Source organism: Notamacropus eugenii, chromosome 1 (genome assembly GCF_028372415.1).
Source record: "Notamacropus eugenii isolate mMacEug1 chromosome 1, mMacEug1.pri_v2, whole genome shotgun sequence".
In the NCBI taxonomy this organism is placed as follows: domain Eukaryota; kingdom Metazoa; phylum Chordata; class Mammalia; order Diprotodontia; family Macropodidae; genus Notamacropus; species Notamacropus eugenii.
The window spans coordinates 643,999,529-644,018,211 of NC_092872.1; the positions used below are offsets into that span (position 1 = coordinate 643,999,529).

Genomic DNA, 18,683 nt, shown 5'->3' on the forward strand with positions numbered 1-18,683 from the left:
ACTACAGGGACTTGATAATGAGGTTGTTCTAGTTATGTACCTAAGTCCTATTAGGAAGTCTTAATGCCTGTTTGTAGGTGGAGGGCAAAGGATGAAAGATGTCTTTTAGACCACTGGGGGAGACAGTAACATTCCTGATGGTAATAAGAAGTTGAAAAGAGGTGAGAACTTGGGTGTTTACGTTAATAGGTTCTGTTTTTAAGATATATTTTTATACTTTTCGATGGCAATAGTATGGTGAGAAATTTGAGATTAAATAAAGAATCAAATATTAGGGCTAAAAATGTCAATCTGAAAATCATTATCAGTGAATAGTTGACAAACTAAAGACAGGAAAGTAGAGCTTCCCAAAAATAAAGTAGAAAATGATCAGAAACCCTTTGGGCTTCCCCATAATGTATGGGCTAAGGAAGAAAAGGAGTCTTTGAAGGAATAATCTGAGAGATAAAGAAAAACCAGGAAAACATAGTATCCTGATATGAAGATCAGATTATTTCAAGAACATATCATATTTCAAAGTATTTAACTTTGTTAATATTTTCCTTTTTTAGTATTAAGTTAGAGAACTCTGATAACCAAAACTGTAGCATTATTTGGGAGAGCCTGAATACTGTGGCTTTAACAAGTTTCATTCACCTGGTATAGAAATAGCAAATTATTTCATTATTAAAAGTGACTTGAAGTGTTCAGATTTCAAGATGAAAGGTACTATGTAATTGCAAATAAAAAGTTTAAATCTACCTGCCAAAAAAACCTTTAAGCTTTGCTGAACCTCATTTGGCATTTCATGGTAACAATCTGTTTCTTTGAAATTATGCTAGAAAAGTAGACATAATAGAATTCTACTATTGGTTTGTTAGGTTAGGGGCGAAAAAAGATGTCAATCAACTGGGGAATGGCCAAATAAATTGTGGTACGTTAACACAATAGAATATTACTGTGCTGTAAGAAGCTATGCTCCTAAATAATTCTGGAAACCATGAGAAGATTTATATAAACTGATGTTAAGTGAAGAAAATAAGCAGAATATACACAATGACTACAACAATACAAATGGAAAGAATGGGGCAAAAAATGCAAAGGAACACTGACAGTAAACAAGCTTGGTCCCAGCAGAGATAAGAGGATGCTCTTTTTTCCTTCCTTTGCACAGATGGGCAACTGTGAAGGAGGGACAAAGCACCCATTGTCAGACTTGATTAATCTATTGGTTAGTTTTGATGAACTCCTTTTTTATTCTCTTTTCTACTCTGCTTCTCTGAGTAAGGAAAGGGGAGAGATATATTAGGAAGAGAAGGTGATACAGAAATATATCAATAAAAATTAAAAGAAAAGAAAAATAATTTGGATATTTTAAAATTTTATTAGATAAAAAACATGGTCTAGTGGTTAGAAAGCTGGCCTTGGAACCAGGAAGCCCTAGATACAAGCTCCACCTCTCAAACAAACTGGCTACATACTCTGGGTAAGCCATTTGACCTTTGCAGTGATCTGGGCAATTTTTTTAAAATTATAATTTTCAGAGATGTCAATCTGTGTTGATAGAGAGATTTTCCTCCCCTGGGAGTTCCCTATACCAATGAAATTACAGATCTGGCTCCCATCACCTCTCCTTATATTAAGATTTTACTGTATAAAATTTAATCATCTTAATTATTAATGCTAATAATTAATATACTTAATCAAAGTATATAATCACTTTAAGTCAAGAACTTTATCCTTTTTCTGTTCTGGATTGGTATAAGATAAATTGAACATATATAAAGTAATAACATTTCCAATCAGCAAGTGTAGGCATGAGGTCAGGGACAGACATTGTGGACAGGGTAAAAAAAAATGAAAGGATTTTGTTCCTCTCCTTTCTCCTGAGGCTTGATTTCAGGAGAAGAGAACAGGAATCATGGCTGATTTTTTAGCATTTTAGGCTGTACAGTACAACAGTATATAATATTATATAACAGTATAATGTATTTATACTTTTTTAGCTGTAGAGTAATTCTGAGCCCAACGGGCAGGAGGATGCCTTCTCTAGAGCTATGCTCTACAAAAAGGATCACAATCCACAAACTGGTTTAGTATGAATTATCTTAACCATATTATATTTTTGGTAAAAACAATTCACGTACTAAAGTATACCAGGTCACAATCTATGGACAAGGAAACTTTGAGAAAACATTCCTGAATATCTAGTCACTTGGTATACGTTATCAAGAACCAAACTCCCACCCCAAAAGAATGATATCTGATTATCTTAAGCATACGGTAGTTAAAAAAGTTGCAAGAAGAAAAGTATTGGTGACTATACAGAAAATGTACCTCTTATAAAATTGTGATGCCATATTATGAAGTCCATCTGACTGTGTGAACAAGAAAATGGTGGTCTATTACCTGTATAGATGGGTATGTTCGGTTATTATCTGTACTGTGTTCTCCTGGAATGCTCCCTGCTGACCGTCCTTCACATTTATAACGAAAACGCATACCCCTTTGCCGGGGTTGTTCAATTATTTCTACATATGGTTCATGTCCACCTAAAATTAAAATAAAAAACAGGTGAGGTTAGGGTAACAATAGCATTAGATTTTTAACAATTTTTTCAATAGACAAATGTAGATTTGTTTTCTCTTCAAGTAAACCATAGAGTTGAAATTCAAATAGATTGTGATATTGGATGGGGAAGGAGGGGGAAAGATTTTTTTTTTTAACAAAATTGAGCTTTCACACAATGGCAACCTGAGTTATTTAAAAAAAAAAATAGTTGGTAGTATCAATTTGTCCCTAGAGATCTCAAAACTTTGTGCTGGCATCAACTATGAGATCACCACTTTTGAGTTTTCTAAATGAGCATCAGGGGTTCCCCCAAGATTCTCCCAGTAGTGTTAAGAAGTTAATAGTACTTAAGTGTTTTTAGTGTCAGCTCTAAAAAACAAGTGAATTAAAACTGGAAATATTTTATTTCATCATATTTATCAGTTGTTGTAAACTAATAAGAACATGCAGAGAAAACTATACTAAGTTTTTCCTAGCACTTCAAATTCTTCTAGGGAAATAAAGGATAGGGAATTTCCACTAAATCCCATGAAAACTTTAAGTAGTATATTAAAACTAGCTATAATAAGCAGACCAAGCAAGACTTTAGGGGGAAATCAATTCACTAAGATTATAGACCAAATGGATTTTTCAATAAGATTGTTTAAAATGCTTTACTATGTTACCATGTAAAAAAAAATTTATATATATAGTGATCTTTATTTACATACACTAAAATCCATAGTATGTACTTTTGTTCTTTTTTTAAACAAATTGCTTCTTACCAAAAATAAAAGTTGATTAAGAATATGGATTCTGCTTTACAAGTAGGTGGCCACCTTCAATTCTCTCCTTTAATTACACAAATGTACTCTACCCCCATATCCTACCCCTGCCTCAGTCTATGGAAGTCCAAAATTGAAATATTTCAATTCATTAAGTATTAAGACTTACTGTGTGCAAAGTATAATGTTATCATCGATAAACTAAAACAAAAAATGAGCAAGCACCATAAAAAGTACTGGATTTCAAGTCTGAGGATCTGGGTTTGATTCCAGTTATATGTACTACCTGGATAATCACGGGCCTTTCAGGGCTTCAGTTTCCTTAGGCATAAAATGAAGGAGGAACTGGTGACCCTTCCACCTCTAAATATAACCCTATAATGTGGCCCTTCTCTCAAACAGTTTACATTCTATTAGAAGGACAGACTATGTACACAGGGAAGGATCCTAAAGAGGGATCAGAAAAGGCTTCTTCATTCCTCAGAGGCTCAGGAACTAGTATTTTCTTTTAAGGTTTTGGCATCTGTCAAAATGCAAGGACCACTGAGAGACATAGTAAATAACACTATTAATAACTAGAAGAAAGAAAGGCAGCATTTAATTTGCTTTAAGAATACATAGTAGCACTATTAAATAAAAAATGAACAGAATTTGTGGCTAAAATGATGACTGTTACAGAGCAGAACACTAGCTTCCTATTTAGAATTTTCATAAATTGGCATGCATTTTATTTTACTGACTGTGGGTCAAGTTTTTTTGGGCCTTAGTGGCATTTTTGGTAAGGGGTTAGTGCTTCAACAGGTGATATCATTATTTATTTGTACCCCATGAGCACAAGAATAAATGATTTCTTAAGAGGTAACATTATGAAGAGAGGCCATGTGGCACAGTCTTGGCTCTGACACAGAACAGCTATGTGAAGTCAGTGAGCTTGGCAGCATTTCCCCCCAACCCCACCTCCTTAAGACAATAAATTACAGTAGGAAGGAGTCTGCACAGTGAGAAACCAAAGGGAAAGAAGCAAAATGTCCAAAATGAAACATGATGAAACAATCTCAGCAAGCATACTGAAATTCAGGTAGCATCAGTTATGTGTGTGTGTATGTGTGTGTGTGCGTGTGTGTGTGTGTGTGTGTGTCTGTGTCTGTGTGTGTGTGTGTGTCTGTGTCTGTGTCTATCTGTCTTCTGGCCCTCCAATACCCATTTCTCTCCTTAGGGGAGCTGCCTCATCCCCAACCCTCAACTTGTATTGATACTCTCCCTCCTCACATGATGAAATCTTATGCTTGAGAATAAATCCGAAAAAAACTCATTCACATTAAGTTATAATAAGGAAACCTAAATATTTACTTTTCATCATGTCATTAGAAAGGCCTTTTCCACTCAGATATCTTTAATTGAGGTAGTGGGTAGAACTTATTTGACCTTTAGTCTGACCATATATATTTTGCTGATCTTATCAATGAATAAAGAAGAAAGTGGGGTTTTTTGGGGGGGGATATAGATTGGATCTATGATTTCATCGTAGGGAACTCCTAGCGTGGAAACTCCATCTGTGTAACTAGTCTGTTACTTACTGTCTTAATGAACTGCTTGGGGGCACCAAGAGGTATTGTCACTTGCCTGTGGTCACATAGCTAGCCTTTGTCAGTATGGGAAATTTAGGGGGCACCAAACCTGAGAAGAGCAAAAGTCTGCCCTTGCTACTCCTTCAGTAGAGTAGAAGTAGGTGAGGGGAAGTCTGTTACAGGTAGCTAAAAAAGTATTGCAGCCTTCTTGTTTCCATAAAGAAATTCCTGCCTTGAATGCCCCGCCCTCCTTCTTCCTTCTTGGGATTTTCCCTTCTGACTCTCCTTTACAGGAAGAAGAGCCTCTCCTGCCCTCCCTCCACAAGCAGGGCCACATCCCTCAGCACAGGAGAAAAATCCCAGAGTCATCTTCCCCATCATGTCTGGTGTGGGAAGAAAGCTAGCTAGGTCTTCTCTAGTGTAGCAGAAGGAAATCAAAATCACTCCAAAAATCCATTCGTTGGGCCAGATGAAACACATCAAACTTCCAAAATGAAGATTCTATACCTCTCAAGATACTGAAGTAATTTTTCTCACTCTACTGAATTGGTCTTAATTATTTCTCTGTCCTTTTCCCATAATGAATTACTAAGTTGATTTGAGGGTACATTTCTTGGTGTCTGCTTCAGGCCAAAACTGAAGGGGGCCAAACTGTAGGTTTATTTTGAACTTCTCTGTGCTGTAGGTGTATCCATAAAATGAGGAAGCTGGATTAAATAATATCCAGGATCATACCTCTAACATTCAAAGGTTATCATTCTTCCTCTAATGTTGATGTCTGAGTCTGTGAAGGACATTAGAGGAACTAAACCTATGATTAATAAGACTTCCTTCACTTAGATTAAAAAAATGAATATTTTATATAAGAGATTGTTCACATCCTCATATTTTCACATCCCACCTTTATCCTGATTTCTTTATTTCTATTTCACTATATGGAGATATGTTTATCTCTTTATATAAACAAGTTTTTTTTTAAATTTTCTACCTACAAATCATTGTCTATAAAGAACCAAACAGTAACATGCACCAGCTATTTTTCCAGATAACTGAAATACTTTATATTTTCAAAGCATTTTTTCTTTGAAAGAGTGAAAAGAAGGATGCTAAAGTGTATCCATCTGTGGAACAGGGAAAATGAATACCCACCATAAACCAGTGAATGACAAGAAAAATGAAATTTTTAACCAAGAATATTACCAGAGAATCACAGAATCTTGAACTTGAAGGGAACATGAGGATCCTTTAGTCTAACATTTGCTTTTAGAAAAAAAGTCAAATACCTGGCTATGGAAATGACTGGTTCACCTTTAACAACGGTTCTAAGTAGCACTTTTACTATTGCATCCTTCTATAAGAATTATACTTATTATTATATTATACTTTTACTTAAATGTCACTTAAATTACAGCAAACATTACACAAATAGGTTGATAACTAATAGGCATCACTGGCAATGCCTTCTTCATAAACTCTGAAGAATACAATCAAAAATATTAATTTTCATTGATATGGATTTTTTAAGTATACAAAAACCATAAACTGAAAGAAATATGCAATATCATAATAACAAAAAATTTCCTAATTATCTACATTCACAACTTTGGAACCACTTTTGATTCCTCTGTCCAGATGAATTCAATATAATATCCCAACACACAAGTCAGTCATTACCAAGTGGCATTGAAGGATTTTTTGCAACGATCCCCTACTCCCACTCTCCTAGTTTAGGCAATGATGTTGAACTTAATTGCCGGACTACTGAAAAAGAGTACAGTGATTTCCTGTTTTCACGCCTATGTTCATGCTATCTCCTGTGTCTATAATACCCTTCTCATTCATCTGTACCTATCTTCTACCAATCCTTTCATACTCAGCTGAAATACTACCTTTTCCATGAAGCCTTCCCTAATTTCCCCCTCATCTAGTCTCATATCACTTTGTACCTCTCTCACAAATGAATCATATTCTAATTTGCCCTACATCCTTTACCACTCCTGACCTGAGGACTATAAACTCCTTGAGTGGAACACCTACTGATCTCTGCATCTCCTCCAGCACCATCCACAGCTCGCTGTGTACAGGAGAAGTTTACTAAATGTTTGTTGAATAAATGATTAACGTTAGTAATACAGTAAGCTAAATCAATACATGCTACCCCCAGAGCTAACTGCCCAGTTAGCTATGACTGCAAACTATAATATTGGTACCCCACATATCCATGTTTACAGCTTTCAAAACACTCTCTCATAAATCTTCTCGCCTCACAAGAATCCTGTGTGTTTCCTCACAGGACAGGTTTTATTTCCCCCCAGTTTAAAGATTAGAAAGCTATTGTTCAGAAATGAGTTTCTGATTTGCCCAAAGTCATGTAGTAGTAGTAGGAGTAGCAGGAGGAGGAGGAGGAGGAGAAGGAGAAGTGAGCTCACCTAAAACCAACACATTCTGATTCCTAGTCAAGTGCTTCTTTCTCTTCCTCAGATACAAGAGGTGACTTCATCACTGTAAGAACCTGCTCCACCAACTACATCAACACAGCTCACTCATTCTCATGTCTTCTCATCTTGTGTCACTATTGTTCATGTTTTACCATAAATTCTCCAAAAGAGATCTACCTAGAACACTTCCTCTTATCAATTCCTCCAGTACTTGGTCAATTTGCTAATCACTGGACAGAAATAGCACAGTGAAAGTACTAATAGTTAAAGTACTGTTAGCAGGAGGTCTTGAAACTATGCACCACTTCCATACTTCAAAAGTGAAAGAGAGCCTACAGCAAAACTCAAAGGTCTAAGCAGACATATTTGTCTGTTCCATGGGTTACTACGGCCAACACAAGTCTATTGATGATGAGACTGAATTAAGCTGAGATGAGTCCATTCACAATCCATCACCCAAACTCTAATCTCTCCCAACTTGGAAAGACCCACCAAATTTTGTACTCTGCTGGTATGGTGGCCTAAAAGAACTCAAGACCATTTTCAGGCTCCAAAGAATCATTACAGTAAGGCTTTTAGAAGAGGACTTTCTGTCACACTCAAAAAAGTATTTTCCTTTATATACAAAATATAAATTAGAACTGGCATAATGGAGAATTGGTGTTCTGGAATCATTAAATTTTTTTAAAATCCAGAATAAAAATTGTTTCAGGAACAATGCTTACTGATAAGCTAAGTAAAGCAAAATCTAATCTAAGCATAACTAATGTTAAAAGCTTTAGAATATGAAGTGTCTTGGTAGAGGTAGGACTCAATTTAGTTCCTGTACAGACCTTGGAACGTAAAGGAGAGGAAGCAGCAAAGCAGAAATATAGAAGATGTAGTACACCTGACAGAGAGGGCAGAAGAAAATACTTATGACCCAAGTATACAGATGGAGTTTACATCACCTGCTTTCCCAATTATCCTACACATGAAATTTAGAGAAAGGGGAAAAGGCAGGTTCTGTTTCCCCTAAGACCTGGGAACCCATTTAATTCATAAAGACTAGTTTTCTGTTACCTTTGCCTCTTCTAAACATAAAAACTACCTTCCTCTCTCAGTTCCTTTTATAAATAAGTACTTCTAACAGTACTATGCTAACTATTGAATGACATGAAAATAGAAATAATTCCCTAAGAATCTTAAAGGTTCCCACAATATGAGAGGGATGATAAAAATAAAACAAATTAGAACAAGATAAGTGAACAAATTAGAATACAATAAAGGACTACAAAGTGCTAAGAGATCAAATGATGGAGAGAGAGAATGATCCTATTAGGGAGGAGGGAGAAAGAACAGAAGACTAGGAAAAAGATGGCTTTTAAACTGGACTGGTAGGATTTCAACAGGTGGCACTAGATAGAGAAGGGCATTCCAAGCACAGAGAACAATCTGAGCAAATATATAGAGTCGGGGAAATCCCTGCATAAGTTAAAGGAATGGCAAGTAATCCACTTTGACTATAATGCAGCAGACCGTTATTTTTTTATTACTCTCTACCCATCAGGTGTTATTCCTTTCCATTGTGAGCCACCATCACCCGAACATAAAGAATCTGGATCCAAATCCCAGCTCTGCCACTTATTATCTATGTGACCCTGAACAAGTCATTTTCCATTGTGGGCCTCCATTTCCTCAACTGTAAAACAAGAGGAGAGGGCTGCACCAAAAAAGCCTCTAAGGTCCTATGATTCTTGATCTATATCATCTGAATTCCCTTTGCTCACTCTTAATTTCCATATACTTTTCCATACTGATCCATTTCTGAAACAATATTCCAATATGATTTTTTTGTTCCTTTCATATTACTCTTTAAAATAATTAATCCTGAAACTAGTCTCTCCTAAGTCATCTTCTCTAAGGTATTTTTGTACCTTATCAACAACCACTTTCTACATTTCTCAGGTACTAAAAAAAAAAAATCCTGTTGAAATTTTAGACTACATAAGGTGCAGTAAAGTGTTTACAAAAATAATTTCCTCATGCATTTTCTATTAATATGTGGTAAGACAGAATTCCAAGTGAAGAAAAATATAAATAAAAGGTAAGACTCCTTACGTAGATGGAAAAAAGGAAAAAATTATTCAGCTAATTATCAGAAAATAGCACTTCAAGTATGCTTTTTTGTTCTCCACAATAAGTAATGTGAAATTACAAAGAGATCAATTTCTATTAGATCTATTAACTAACATAAGTACAAAACAACTTACTTTCCTTGTATTTAACTGAAGTTCACAAATAAACAGGAACACTGATTGCCCAAACATACATACCTCAGACAGGTTTGGGAACATTTTTCTTCATACTTCCTACTCTAATTAACTTTGATGTCAACAGATTTGAAAGGAAGTTTTAAAAGCCTTATTTAAGCTACTCGAATGGAATCTAAGGTTGCAAAATCCTAACCATTTGTTTTCACCATTTAAAAAAGTCTGAACTTCAGAGTAATTTGCAAAAATCATCAATTTTTCTATTTCCCCCAGAAATCTTTTTATTCTTACAAATTATGATCTATGGTACTTTTATGTAATCTGAACCATATACTGCTTCCATGTCAAAGTTATTAAGAGATGAAGTATTAAAATCTGAGAAAGTATTATTAACTACTCTGTTACTCTATTAAAACACTTTGTAAAGTTTTTCATTACGGCAACGTTACCAGACTCTAACCACAGATGATAATAAACTCTAATCAATTAAGCAAAGCTTTCTCTCAACAAACTTATGATTTACTGAAGATAAACAGATAATCAAATGTCCAAATAAAGGTATAAAAGGTTTTACCAATGATAATAGCGCCTACTTTCCAAGATTGTTGTGAGGATCAAATAAGATGAAAATTGTAAAGCTCTTAATACAAGTGCCTGGCACATTTGTTGTTCTGTTATTTCAGTTGTGACTGACTCTTCATGACCCCATTTGAGGTTTTGTTGGCAAAGATACTGGAGTGATTTGCCATTTCCTTCTCCAGTTCATTTTACAGATGAGGAAACTCAGGCAAACAGGGTTAAGTGACATGCCCAGGGTCACACAGCTAGTAAATGTCTGAGGCTACATTTGAACACAGGAAGATGAGTCTTTCTGACTTCAGGACTGGCACTCTATCCACTGTACCACCCAGCTGCCTTTACTCTGTTCTCTATAACAATCAAATCTGTACAACAAATGTTTTCTCTGGTACTTGTCAGAATCACTCTAATGAAATTTCTAATTACTGTTGATGCTGCAGGAAGGAAGATTGAGGAGTGTCATATAAAATGTCAGCTATTATCATCATTGAAGGCAGCCAGGTGACACAAGGGGATAGAGTGCTGGGCCTAGAGTCAGGAAGACTCATCTTCCTCAGTTCAAATCTGGCCTCAGACACTGACTAGCTGTGTGACTCCGGGCAAGTCACTTAACCTTGTGTGCCTCAGTTTCCTTATCTGGAAAACGAGCTGGAGAAGGAGATGGCAAACAATACCAGACAACTATCACTTCCAAGAAAACCCCAAAATGAGGTCACAAAGGGTCAGACACAAACAAAAACAACTGAACAACAATTATTATCATTATGAAGGCCAGAACAAGACTGCAGATTTTTCCTTTTAAACTACTATTTCCAATTTCATGGATAGGAATCAAACCATAATACCCTCAAAAAGATATTTTCTTTGTTCGTTCATTTGTTTTTAAAATATCAGATTACATTTAATTTTCAAAATATTTCTGCAGAAATCCTTTTCTAATTATTTGCAATTTTAGCATTTGGGGTAAAGAAAGAAAACTACCCTTAATTTTGAATTCCTCTAAATCATCCTATCATAATCAGTACATTGTTACAGCAACTTTTTTTTTACAGTAAGGAACTCTCATATCAGTCAACAGAGGTTACAAATTCACTAAGGGAACTACTTTACCATTATTTTCATAAAAATGTGGGGTGTTAAACACATTGCATACAAATGTGGTTAATTTTGTGCTGCCCATTTAAAAAGTATCACATGGTTGACAAATTCACACTTCCTGAAAAGGTTGGTTAAATTTCCATCATACTGCCTATTTTATTTGTGAAACGTCTTCAATATTCTCACAGATTCTTTTTAGCTAATCAGGAATTTGACAACTAAAAGTTAGTTTTTTCATGTTAGTCATCTAAATTTGTTTTCACAATATTAACTCAGTTATATGACATTTTAGGGTCAATGATGTGGGTAAAGGGAAAGTTTTAATATTTTAAACTATAGGCATATTCTCACACTAAAACCACAAACACAGCCAAAAGCATGCCATTTGAAACAACCTTACTTACTTCCTTTTCAACTTACAATGGTTGCAATGACACTGGTCTGTTTAAAAAAAAAAATCTTTCTGCTCTCTACTTCCTCTTCTACACTCTAAAACAGGGATGGGAGACCTTTTTCTATTGAGAGTTACGGATCATATAATTTTTTTTAAATCCTATATTTTAGTGGAGTTTTGGGTTGGTTTCTGTTTGTTTTGAGAGGGGACAAGGAGTTGAAATGTAAAATGTTCCTCTCAAGTATTTTTAAAATTACTCAGGAAAAGTAAAAAATAATTTTTCAATACTTCAGTTTTAATGGCCAGCTAGGTGAGCAAGGGGAATGGAGACAGAAGTAAAGGAAAAGAACAGGAGAGAGACAGATACAAGAAAGTTCAATGTTTGCCAAAACCATGAGACAAAGTTCTGAGTCACTTACTAAACTTAAAGCAACCAAATGGAGCTCACAGATGTGGGTGTTCCCCCCAGTGATGCACACTGACCATCCTGTATAACTCTTCAATATCCTCTCAAAACTTCATCAGGAGGGTCCCACCCTTGGGAGGAAGGGAGATGAGGGCTTCTTCCCTTTCTCCTGATCCTTAAAAAAGACAACTTTCTAGACTGGCAAAAACAAAACAAAACAAAAACCAAAAACCAAACACTGCCAGAACTGGTTATTTTTTTAAATGTATTTTATTTCTAAGCATGCTTTAAATTCTCATTTTTCTCCTCATTTTTAATAGAAAAGTCTTAGCTTAATTTGGGGGAAAGTGGGATATAACTATTTCATTTCATACATTTAAAAAATGATGCTTTCTTCACATTACCATCTCATGTCCTTTCAAGGTATTACTAACAAAGACTTTTAGAGTCACCGTGCCGGTCTTCACCATTATTGGCATAAACGGGATCATCCTGGACTCTTTCTCCAGATACGGTCCATATAGACCAAAGAAGAGTCCCCCCGGGTCTGGGGATTTTCAACTCCACTTTTAAAACAAAAAAGAATGATCAATTTTGAAAGCTCCGACGCAGGCTTCCCCGCATGCACTCAATGGCCAAGAGTCTAGAGGGAACTGGCAGAGCGAAGGGTACAGAGCCCTATGGCATGAGCCGAGGTTGGCACCGGCTGAGATCGAGCAGATCGTTCGAACCCAGTGGGGAATCCGAGATGACCGTACCTAGGACAGCAGCTACCGCCCAAAGGGAGAAGGGCACTGCCTGGGCAGCCGCTGCCTGCTCGTACGGCGTGGTTGGACCGGGAGCTGCAGGACAGCCCCGGGCCGTCTTGGACCAGCGCCGGGCATAGAGTAGGCGCTTAATAAATGCATACCTCCTGAAAGGCAGGATGGGTTGTACCTCTGCACGAGCAGAGCCTGGTGCAGCGCTGAGCACAAAGTGGGCGCTTAATAAATGCTTAACTGCCTGCCTGCCGAATCATCTTTGTTTTCGCCTCGCCCTTTCCCCCAAGATCCCCTCCTCCTCCCCGGGTTCCGGGAGTCGCAGCCCGGGAGGCAAGGGGGAATCCCGGGTAACTCCCCCAAACTTTCGCACCCGATCCCCTTCCCATCCCCGGGAGTCCGGACCTATGGAAGGCCGGCCCCTGCGGACACTCACCGGTCGCCATGGCTCCGCTCCGCGCGCCGGGCTCCCTCGCAGCGCTCGCCGGGCAGGGCAGGGCAGGGCAGGGCAGGGCAGGGCAGGCCGGGCCGGGCAGCGCGTCTCCTCCGTCAGCACTCGCCGCTAGTCAGCCGGGTCTCAAGCGGCGCGGACCCCCTTCCCCCGGGGCCCCGCCCCTCGGCCCCGCCCCCTCTCCGCCCGCGCCGGCGTCTGCGTCTGAGGCGGGTACCCTCCTCCCCTGCCCAGCGCGGGGCGGGGGAGGGGGCGGGGCCGAGCCGAGGGAAGGCTCGGGGAGCCGCTGGAAGGGAGGGGGATTTCCCGAATATGACGCAAGGCGCTCTCCCCACGCCAGCCCTCTCTGAGGTGGCGGGTGGGGGTGTGCGCACTCAGTCCCTCTCTGCGGAGTACGGACGCCCCGCCTCCTACGGCCCTCGCCGCCGGTGATTGGGTAGTCTTGGAGACAGGGGTGTGGCCTGGCGGTCAAGGCCGCCGAGGGGAGGAGCTGGGGGAAGAGGAGGAGGAGGAGGAGAGAAAACCATACCGAGCTGGTTTAAACCCCACGGCTCCGGGAGAAATTCCCCCTCCTCCAGCTTTTACATTTTTTTTAAAGAACTGGAGGGGGCGGGAGGGTGAGGTGCGCAAGAAGAGGGAGGCGCACACGCACGCGCTCCATTATGTACACGCCCGAGCTCGTGGTCCTGCCCCCACGCCTCATCTCCAGCCCCGCGCGCCCCCCTGCTGTGCGCTCGGCAGGGGTGTCAGGGTGGGGGGTGTCGCAGCTCTGTGGGAGCGGCGGTGAGAATCGCTTAGCGAAGCCCCTTTGGGCTAGGCTGGCCCGCCCTCCTGGATGATGTAGAAGCCCGGAGTTTTCAAAATGTGGTTCCCCTTTTTCCCTCTTTCGCAAATGCAAATCACAGCCCCCGCTGCGGGCTCCGGGTAGGAATGACTTTGTTCGGGTTCACCTCCTGGGGAAGCGCCGGACCAGCGTCATTATAGCCCTTGTTAATTTGCAGCGAATTTATTTGCATAGGTGCCTCTATCACCGTTTGCTTTTTCTTTTTTCGCCCACGGAAATATGACATTCAGTGCTACTTAATATATGTAATACATGCAACATATTGGAATACATAATTCTTTTACGTGCACTGTTACATGTATATGTAACGTATAACGTGTAATTATGTAACGTGCGTAATATGTTTGTTAGCGGTGTCTTCCTTCTCTGTTAGTCAGTTTCAAAACTTTCCCTGATTTCTCCCTAGAGAAACTATGTCTTCCTCAACTAATTTCAGCCCTTTATATTCCTGTTTTATTCTCTATTATTGGGGTAGAATAATAATAACACCCTCCTGGCCAAAGCACTCAACCTCTAGAGTCTTGCCAACTCTCTGGGACTACTGAATTGCAGAGACCTGTTCTGTTTGGGTAGAGGTAGTTCCTCATTGGGTACTCCCCTCACGCATTAAATTAGTGGTTTGTACAGCAGCATCACCACTGATCGCAGCCTTTAAGGTTTGCAAAACGATTTACGTACATTGTCTCATTTGATATTTTACCTCGACCCTATAAGGGGAAGACCTTAAGAGCTGCTATCCTCATTTTTAGAGATAAGGAAACTGAGTTGAAATGGGACTTGTCCATACTTATACGATTAGTAAGGGGCACCATGGAACAGTAGAAAGAGCAGGGGCTTTTTGGAATCAAAGAACTTGGATGATGCTTCTCTCCTGCTTCCTCAACCTCTGTCTCCTCATCTGTAATTGAACTAATGATGTCTGAAGTCCCTTCCAGGTATAGATCTGTGATTCAAATCTGTGTCTTTTCCAAGACCCGCACTTTTTTCTGACACCACATTTATATACACATACTCATACTCATACTTCATCTAAGGCTGGAAGGAATCTTAGAAGTCGAGACCACTCTCAGCTGACATGCCACATTCTGCAAGGAAACTTTCCTGGTCCTTTTTAATCTCAGTGGCTTCCCTCTGATATTATCTCCATGTCATTTTGTATAAGCCTTGTTTGTACATAGTTGGTTTCATATTGTCTCCCCCTTTCTGGTGAGGTCCTTGAGGTCTGAGGTTGTCTTTTGCCTTTCTTTATCTTTTACCTTGTAACACAGTGCTTAATACATAGGCACTTCAGAAATGCTTGTTGACCCCTTTATTTATTTAAACAGATGAGGAAACAAGGGCCCAGAGAGGTAATCAATTTGTCAGTTTATAAGTCATAGAACCAGGATTCAAACTCAGGTCCTGGTAATTCCAAGTTGGGTAGAGAATGTTTTTCAGTTGTCTCTCACTTTCCCTAGGGTAGAGTAAGAGCACTTCACAAAGTAAGGTTTTGCAGTTGTGATGTGCTTAATCAGGTTAGGATTGCTATTCTCCAGAAGGCCCAGTCTTCTAATCAGCACAGATTCCCTGCCAGCCTAGAAAGCAGAAATGTCTCTGATCCATGGTGGTCGGTATTCATAATTATTCCCCATCTAACAGTTACCATAGACTAACATGGATTAAAATTTAACTGTCTATATAGCTGATCCCCTTCTAAGTGAAAGATCCTTGAACGAAGGGAATATGTTTTATTTCTTCTTGTCTCTTCCAGACCCTACCACAGTGCACTGTACTTAATAAATGCTATTTATTGAACGAATGAATAAGTAAAAGAAACTTCTAACTTATATTTGGTTCCTTCCTTTATTCCCACACCTTATCATCATGGTCTATCCTCTCTGATCCCCCTGTTCCATCCCCTCTGTGTGCTGTAGATGAGACCCTAATTACTTCTCACTAGGATTCATGCAATAGCTGCCTACCTGCTCACCTCCCCTTCAATTCATCCTACATATCCTGTTAACCTTTAAAACCACGCCCTCCCCATTACCTTTAGAGTAAAACCCAAAGCCTTTAGCCTGACATTCAAAATCCACTGCAACCAAACTGGACTATTCACCATTCCCTAAATGTGCCCAGAACTTTCCTGCCTATAAACTATGTATGTTTAAGTCAAATTTCCTCTGCCTGGAATAGCTTTCCCTCCACAATCATGTCTGACTCTTCATGACCCCATTTGGGGCTTTCTTGGCACTGGAATGGTTTGCCATTTCCTTCTCCAGCTCATTTTATAGATGAGGAAACTGAGGCAAACAGGGTAAAGTGGTTTACCCAGGGTCACCCAACTAGTAAATATTTGGGCCAGATTTGAACACAAGAAGAGTTTTCTGTACAGCAGGGTTGGAGCTCTATCCCTTGCACCACCTGGCTGTCCTTTCCCTTCACTCTGCAGGGACCAGCTCAAACTCCTTTTCCCATGAAGCCTGCCCTAATTTCTCCAGCAAAAAAAAAAAAAAAAAAAAGGCTTTCCTTTATATATTCAGATACAGGACTCTGTCTAAATCTCTCTTATGGAATATATCTCTTTGGATGTCATTTATAGTAATGGGGATCAAGTGCATATACAGAATTGTTTTCTAGATGTAAAGAAATGTTCATGATTATTGATATTTATCAAGTTCATAATACTTCAAAAATTTATAAAAGAAGAAAAAAATGATTTAGTTTTTGTTTAAAAAAAAAAAAGGTCAGAAGAGCTCGCTCTTTACTCCCTAACCTCATCAGAGGCAGAGATAAGACTTCAACTTAGCTCCAAGACCTCAGAGAGGATGAGGCTGGCTGGGCCAGAAAGGTCCAAGCATGCTCCCTCCCCTTCTAAGGATTCTGTGCAAGGAGCTTCTGACCCAGTGTCTGCTCTGGACCAAGGCTACTGCCAGTGGGGCCCCTGCAGCCCCTTTTACAGCATCTCCTCCTGCCTTCATCCAGGACTATTCCAGGACCCTGAAGAGCGCAGTGCTCACTGCAATGGACGCCACCAAGCTGGCATATGACCCATGCATCCAAAGTGGACCAATTTGCAATGTGATTCCTCCTTCAAGAGATAGTAGGTTGAGTGCAGGGCCTACAGAGAGCCTCAGACACATTTGAGGGTTAGATGGGCTGCCCCCCAGATGGATGTGCCCATGCTGAACAGAGGAGTTGGATGGGCCTCGGTCTGGCAGGAGGTCTGGGCGCCAGATCACCTGGAGCATATGCCTGAGCACCCCAGTTTGTGGAATTCTGAATATTTGGGCTGGCTATATGTGGCATCTGACAGTCAGTGGATATTGCAGATGAATGGATCACAGCAGCTCATAGACTAACTGGAGGGAAAGCAGACTATAGGGCTGGAGCCCTTAACAGAAGCCATATTTTGCAAAAGCAAAATTGTGATTTCCACATCCTGGTGGTGCAGAGGCAGGCATTAGAGATTATTAGTGCCTTGTAGGATTTCCTATGGTGCACTCTGCACTTCACAAGTGCCCAGATCAGTTGCCTACACTTGTCAGCGCAGAAGCTGCAGGATGAAGTCACTTTCATTCTATTTGAGTTGAGGCCTCCACAGACAAGCTATTCCAAGACCTTCCAGGGACTTCTCATTGACCACCTACAGACCCCAGAGATTCTAACCACCATGCTCTTTCCAGCCTCAGAGTGGATCATGAACAATAATTTAACCCTGGGCCAAGACCAGGTCTTAGCATGAAGGTTGCTTCAGCCCAGTTCTATCCCTTACCCCCAGGAGCCCTGCAGGACTCAACCAAGATTCAAGATTTGGCTCTGTATGAGCTTGAAAGAACTGGAGAGTGGGAAGAGCCCAATGTCTGGAGTAGAGAGGGCTCCCAGCCCATGTTGCTGCCTTCCATGAAGTCTTCCTCCAAGCCACCCTGAACATCTCTGCAAGGTTCCAGGCTGATAATGGTGGTGAATTTCCATTCAGCATAAGCAACTACCTGTATAGGGATAGAGCAAGAGATAGGAGGTGGGTGTCGTGGTCTAGACCTAGCATGTTACCTTTGCTTGGTTACTTTCCCTCTATGGGCCTCATCTTCCCAATTTGTAAAATAGGGGGAAAAGCAGCTAGGTGTTGCAGTGGATAGAGCACCAGTGCAGGAGTCAGGAGGACCTGAGTTCAAATCTCACCTCAGACACTTGACACTCACTAGCTGTCACTTAACCTCAGTTGCCTCATCCTGGGTCATCTCCAGTCATCTTCATGAATATCTGGTCACTGGATTCAGATGGCTCTGGAGGAAAAGTGAGGCTGGTGACCTGCACAGCCCTCCCTCACTCAAAACAAAGTCAAGTGCAAGTCATGTCATCATTTCTCTGATGGCATGGTCTTCTTCGGCAATGAAGGATGAACACACACACACACACACACACACACACACACACACACACACACACACAAATAGGGGGAAGATTGGATTTGATGATATCTCAGGTCCCCATAACTGCTTGTTGCCTCCTTCACTGGGATGAAGATATGGTGACTGTGCATATCTTTGCACAAGGACTTAAAAGGGTGACTGAAGACTTTGGTGGGGACTGTGTCATCTT

At 40.0% G+C, this 18,683-nt stretch overlaps 1 protein-coding gene and 1 pseudogene across 1 annotated transcript in view; one reads left to right on the forward strand and one right to left on the reverse strand.

Moving 5' to 3' along the window:
- The window catches only part of REL (REL proto-oncogene, NF-kB subunit), a 54,137-nt gene extending 40,531 nt beyond the window's left edge, over window positions 1–13,606 (reverse strand). Inside the window, 2 exon segments of the mRNA XM_072635481.1 lie at window positions 2,389–2,531; window positions 13,244–13,606. Of these exon segments, the coding sequence (XP_072491582.1) occupies window positions 2,389–2,531; window positions 13,244–13,253 (153 nt within the window). The 5' untranslated portion in view covers window positions 13,254–13,606.
- A 3,334-nt stretch (window positions 13,607–16,940) lies between these two features.
- On the forward strand, window positions 16,941–17,826 carry LOC140529888 (N-terminal EF-hand calcium-binding protein 3-like; annotated as a pseudogene).
- Window positions 17,827–18,683: the final 857 nt, after the last annotated feature.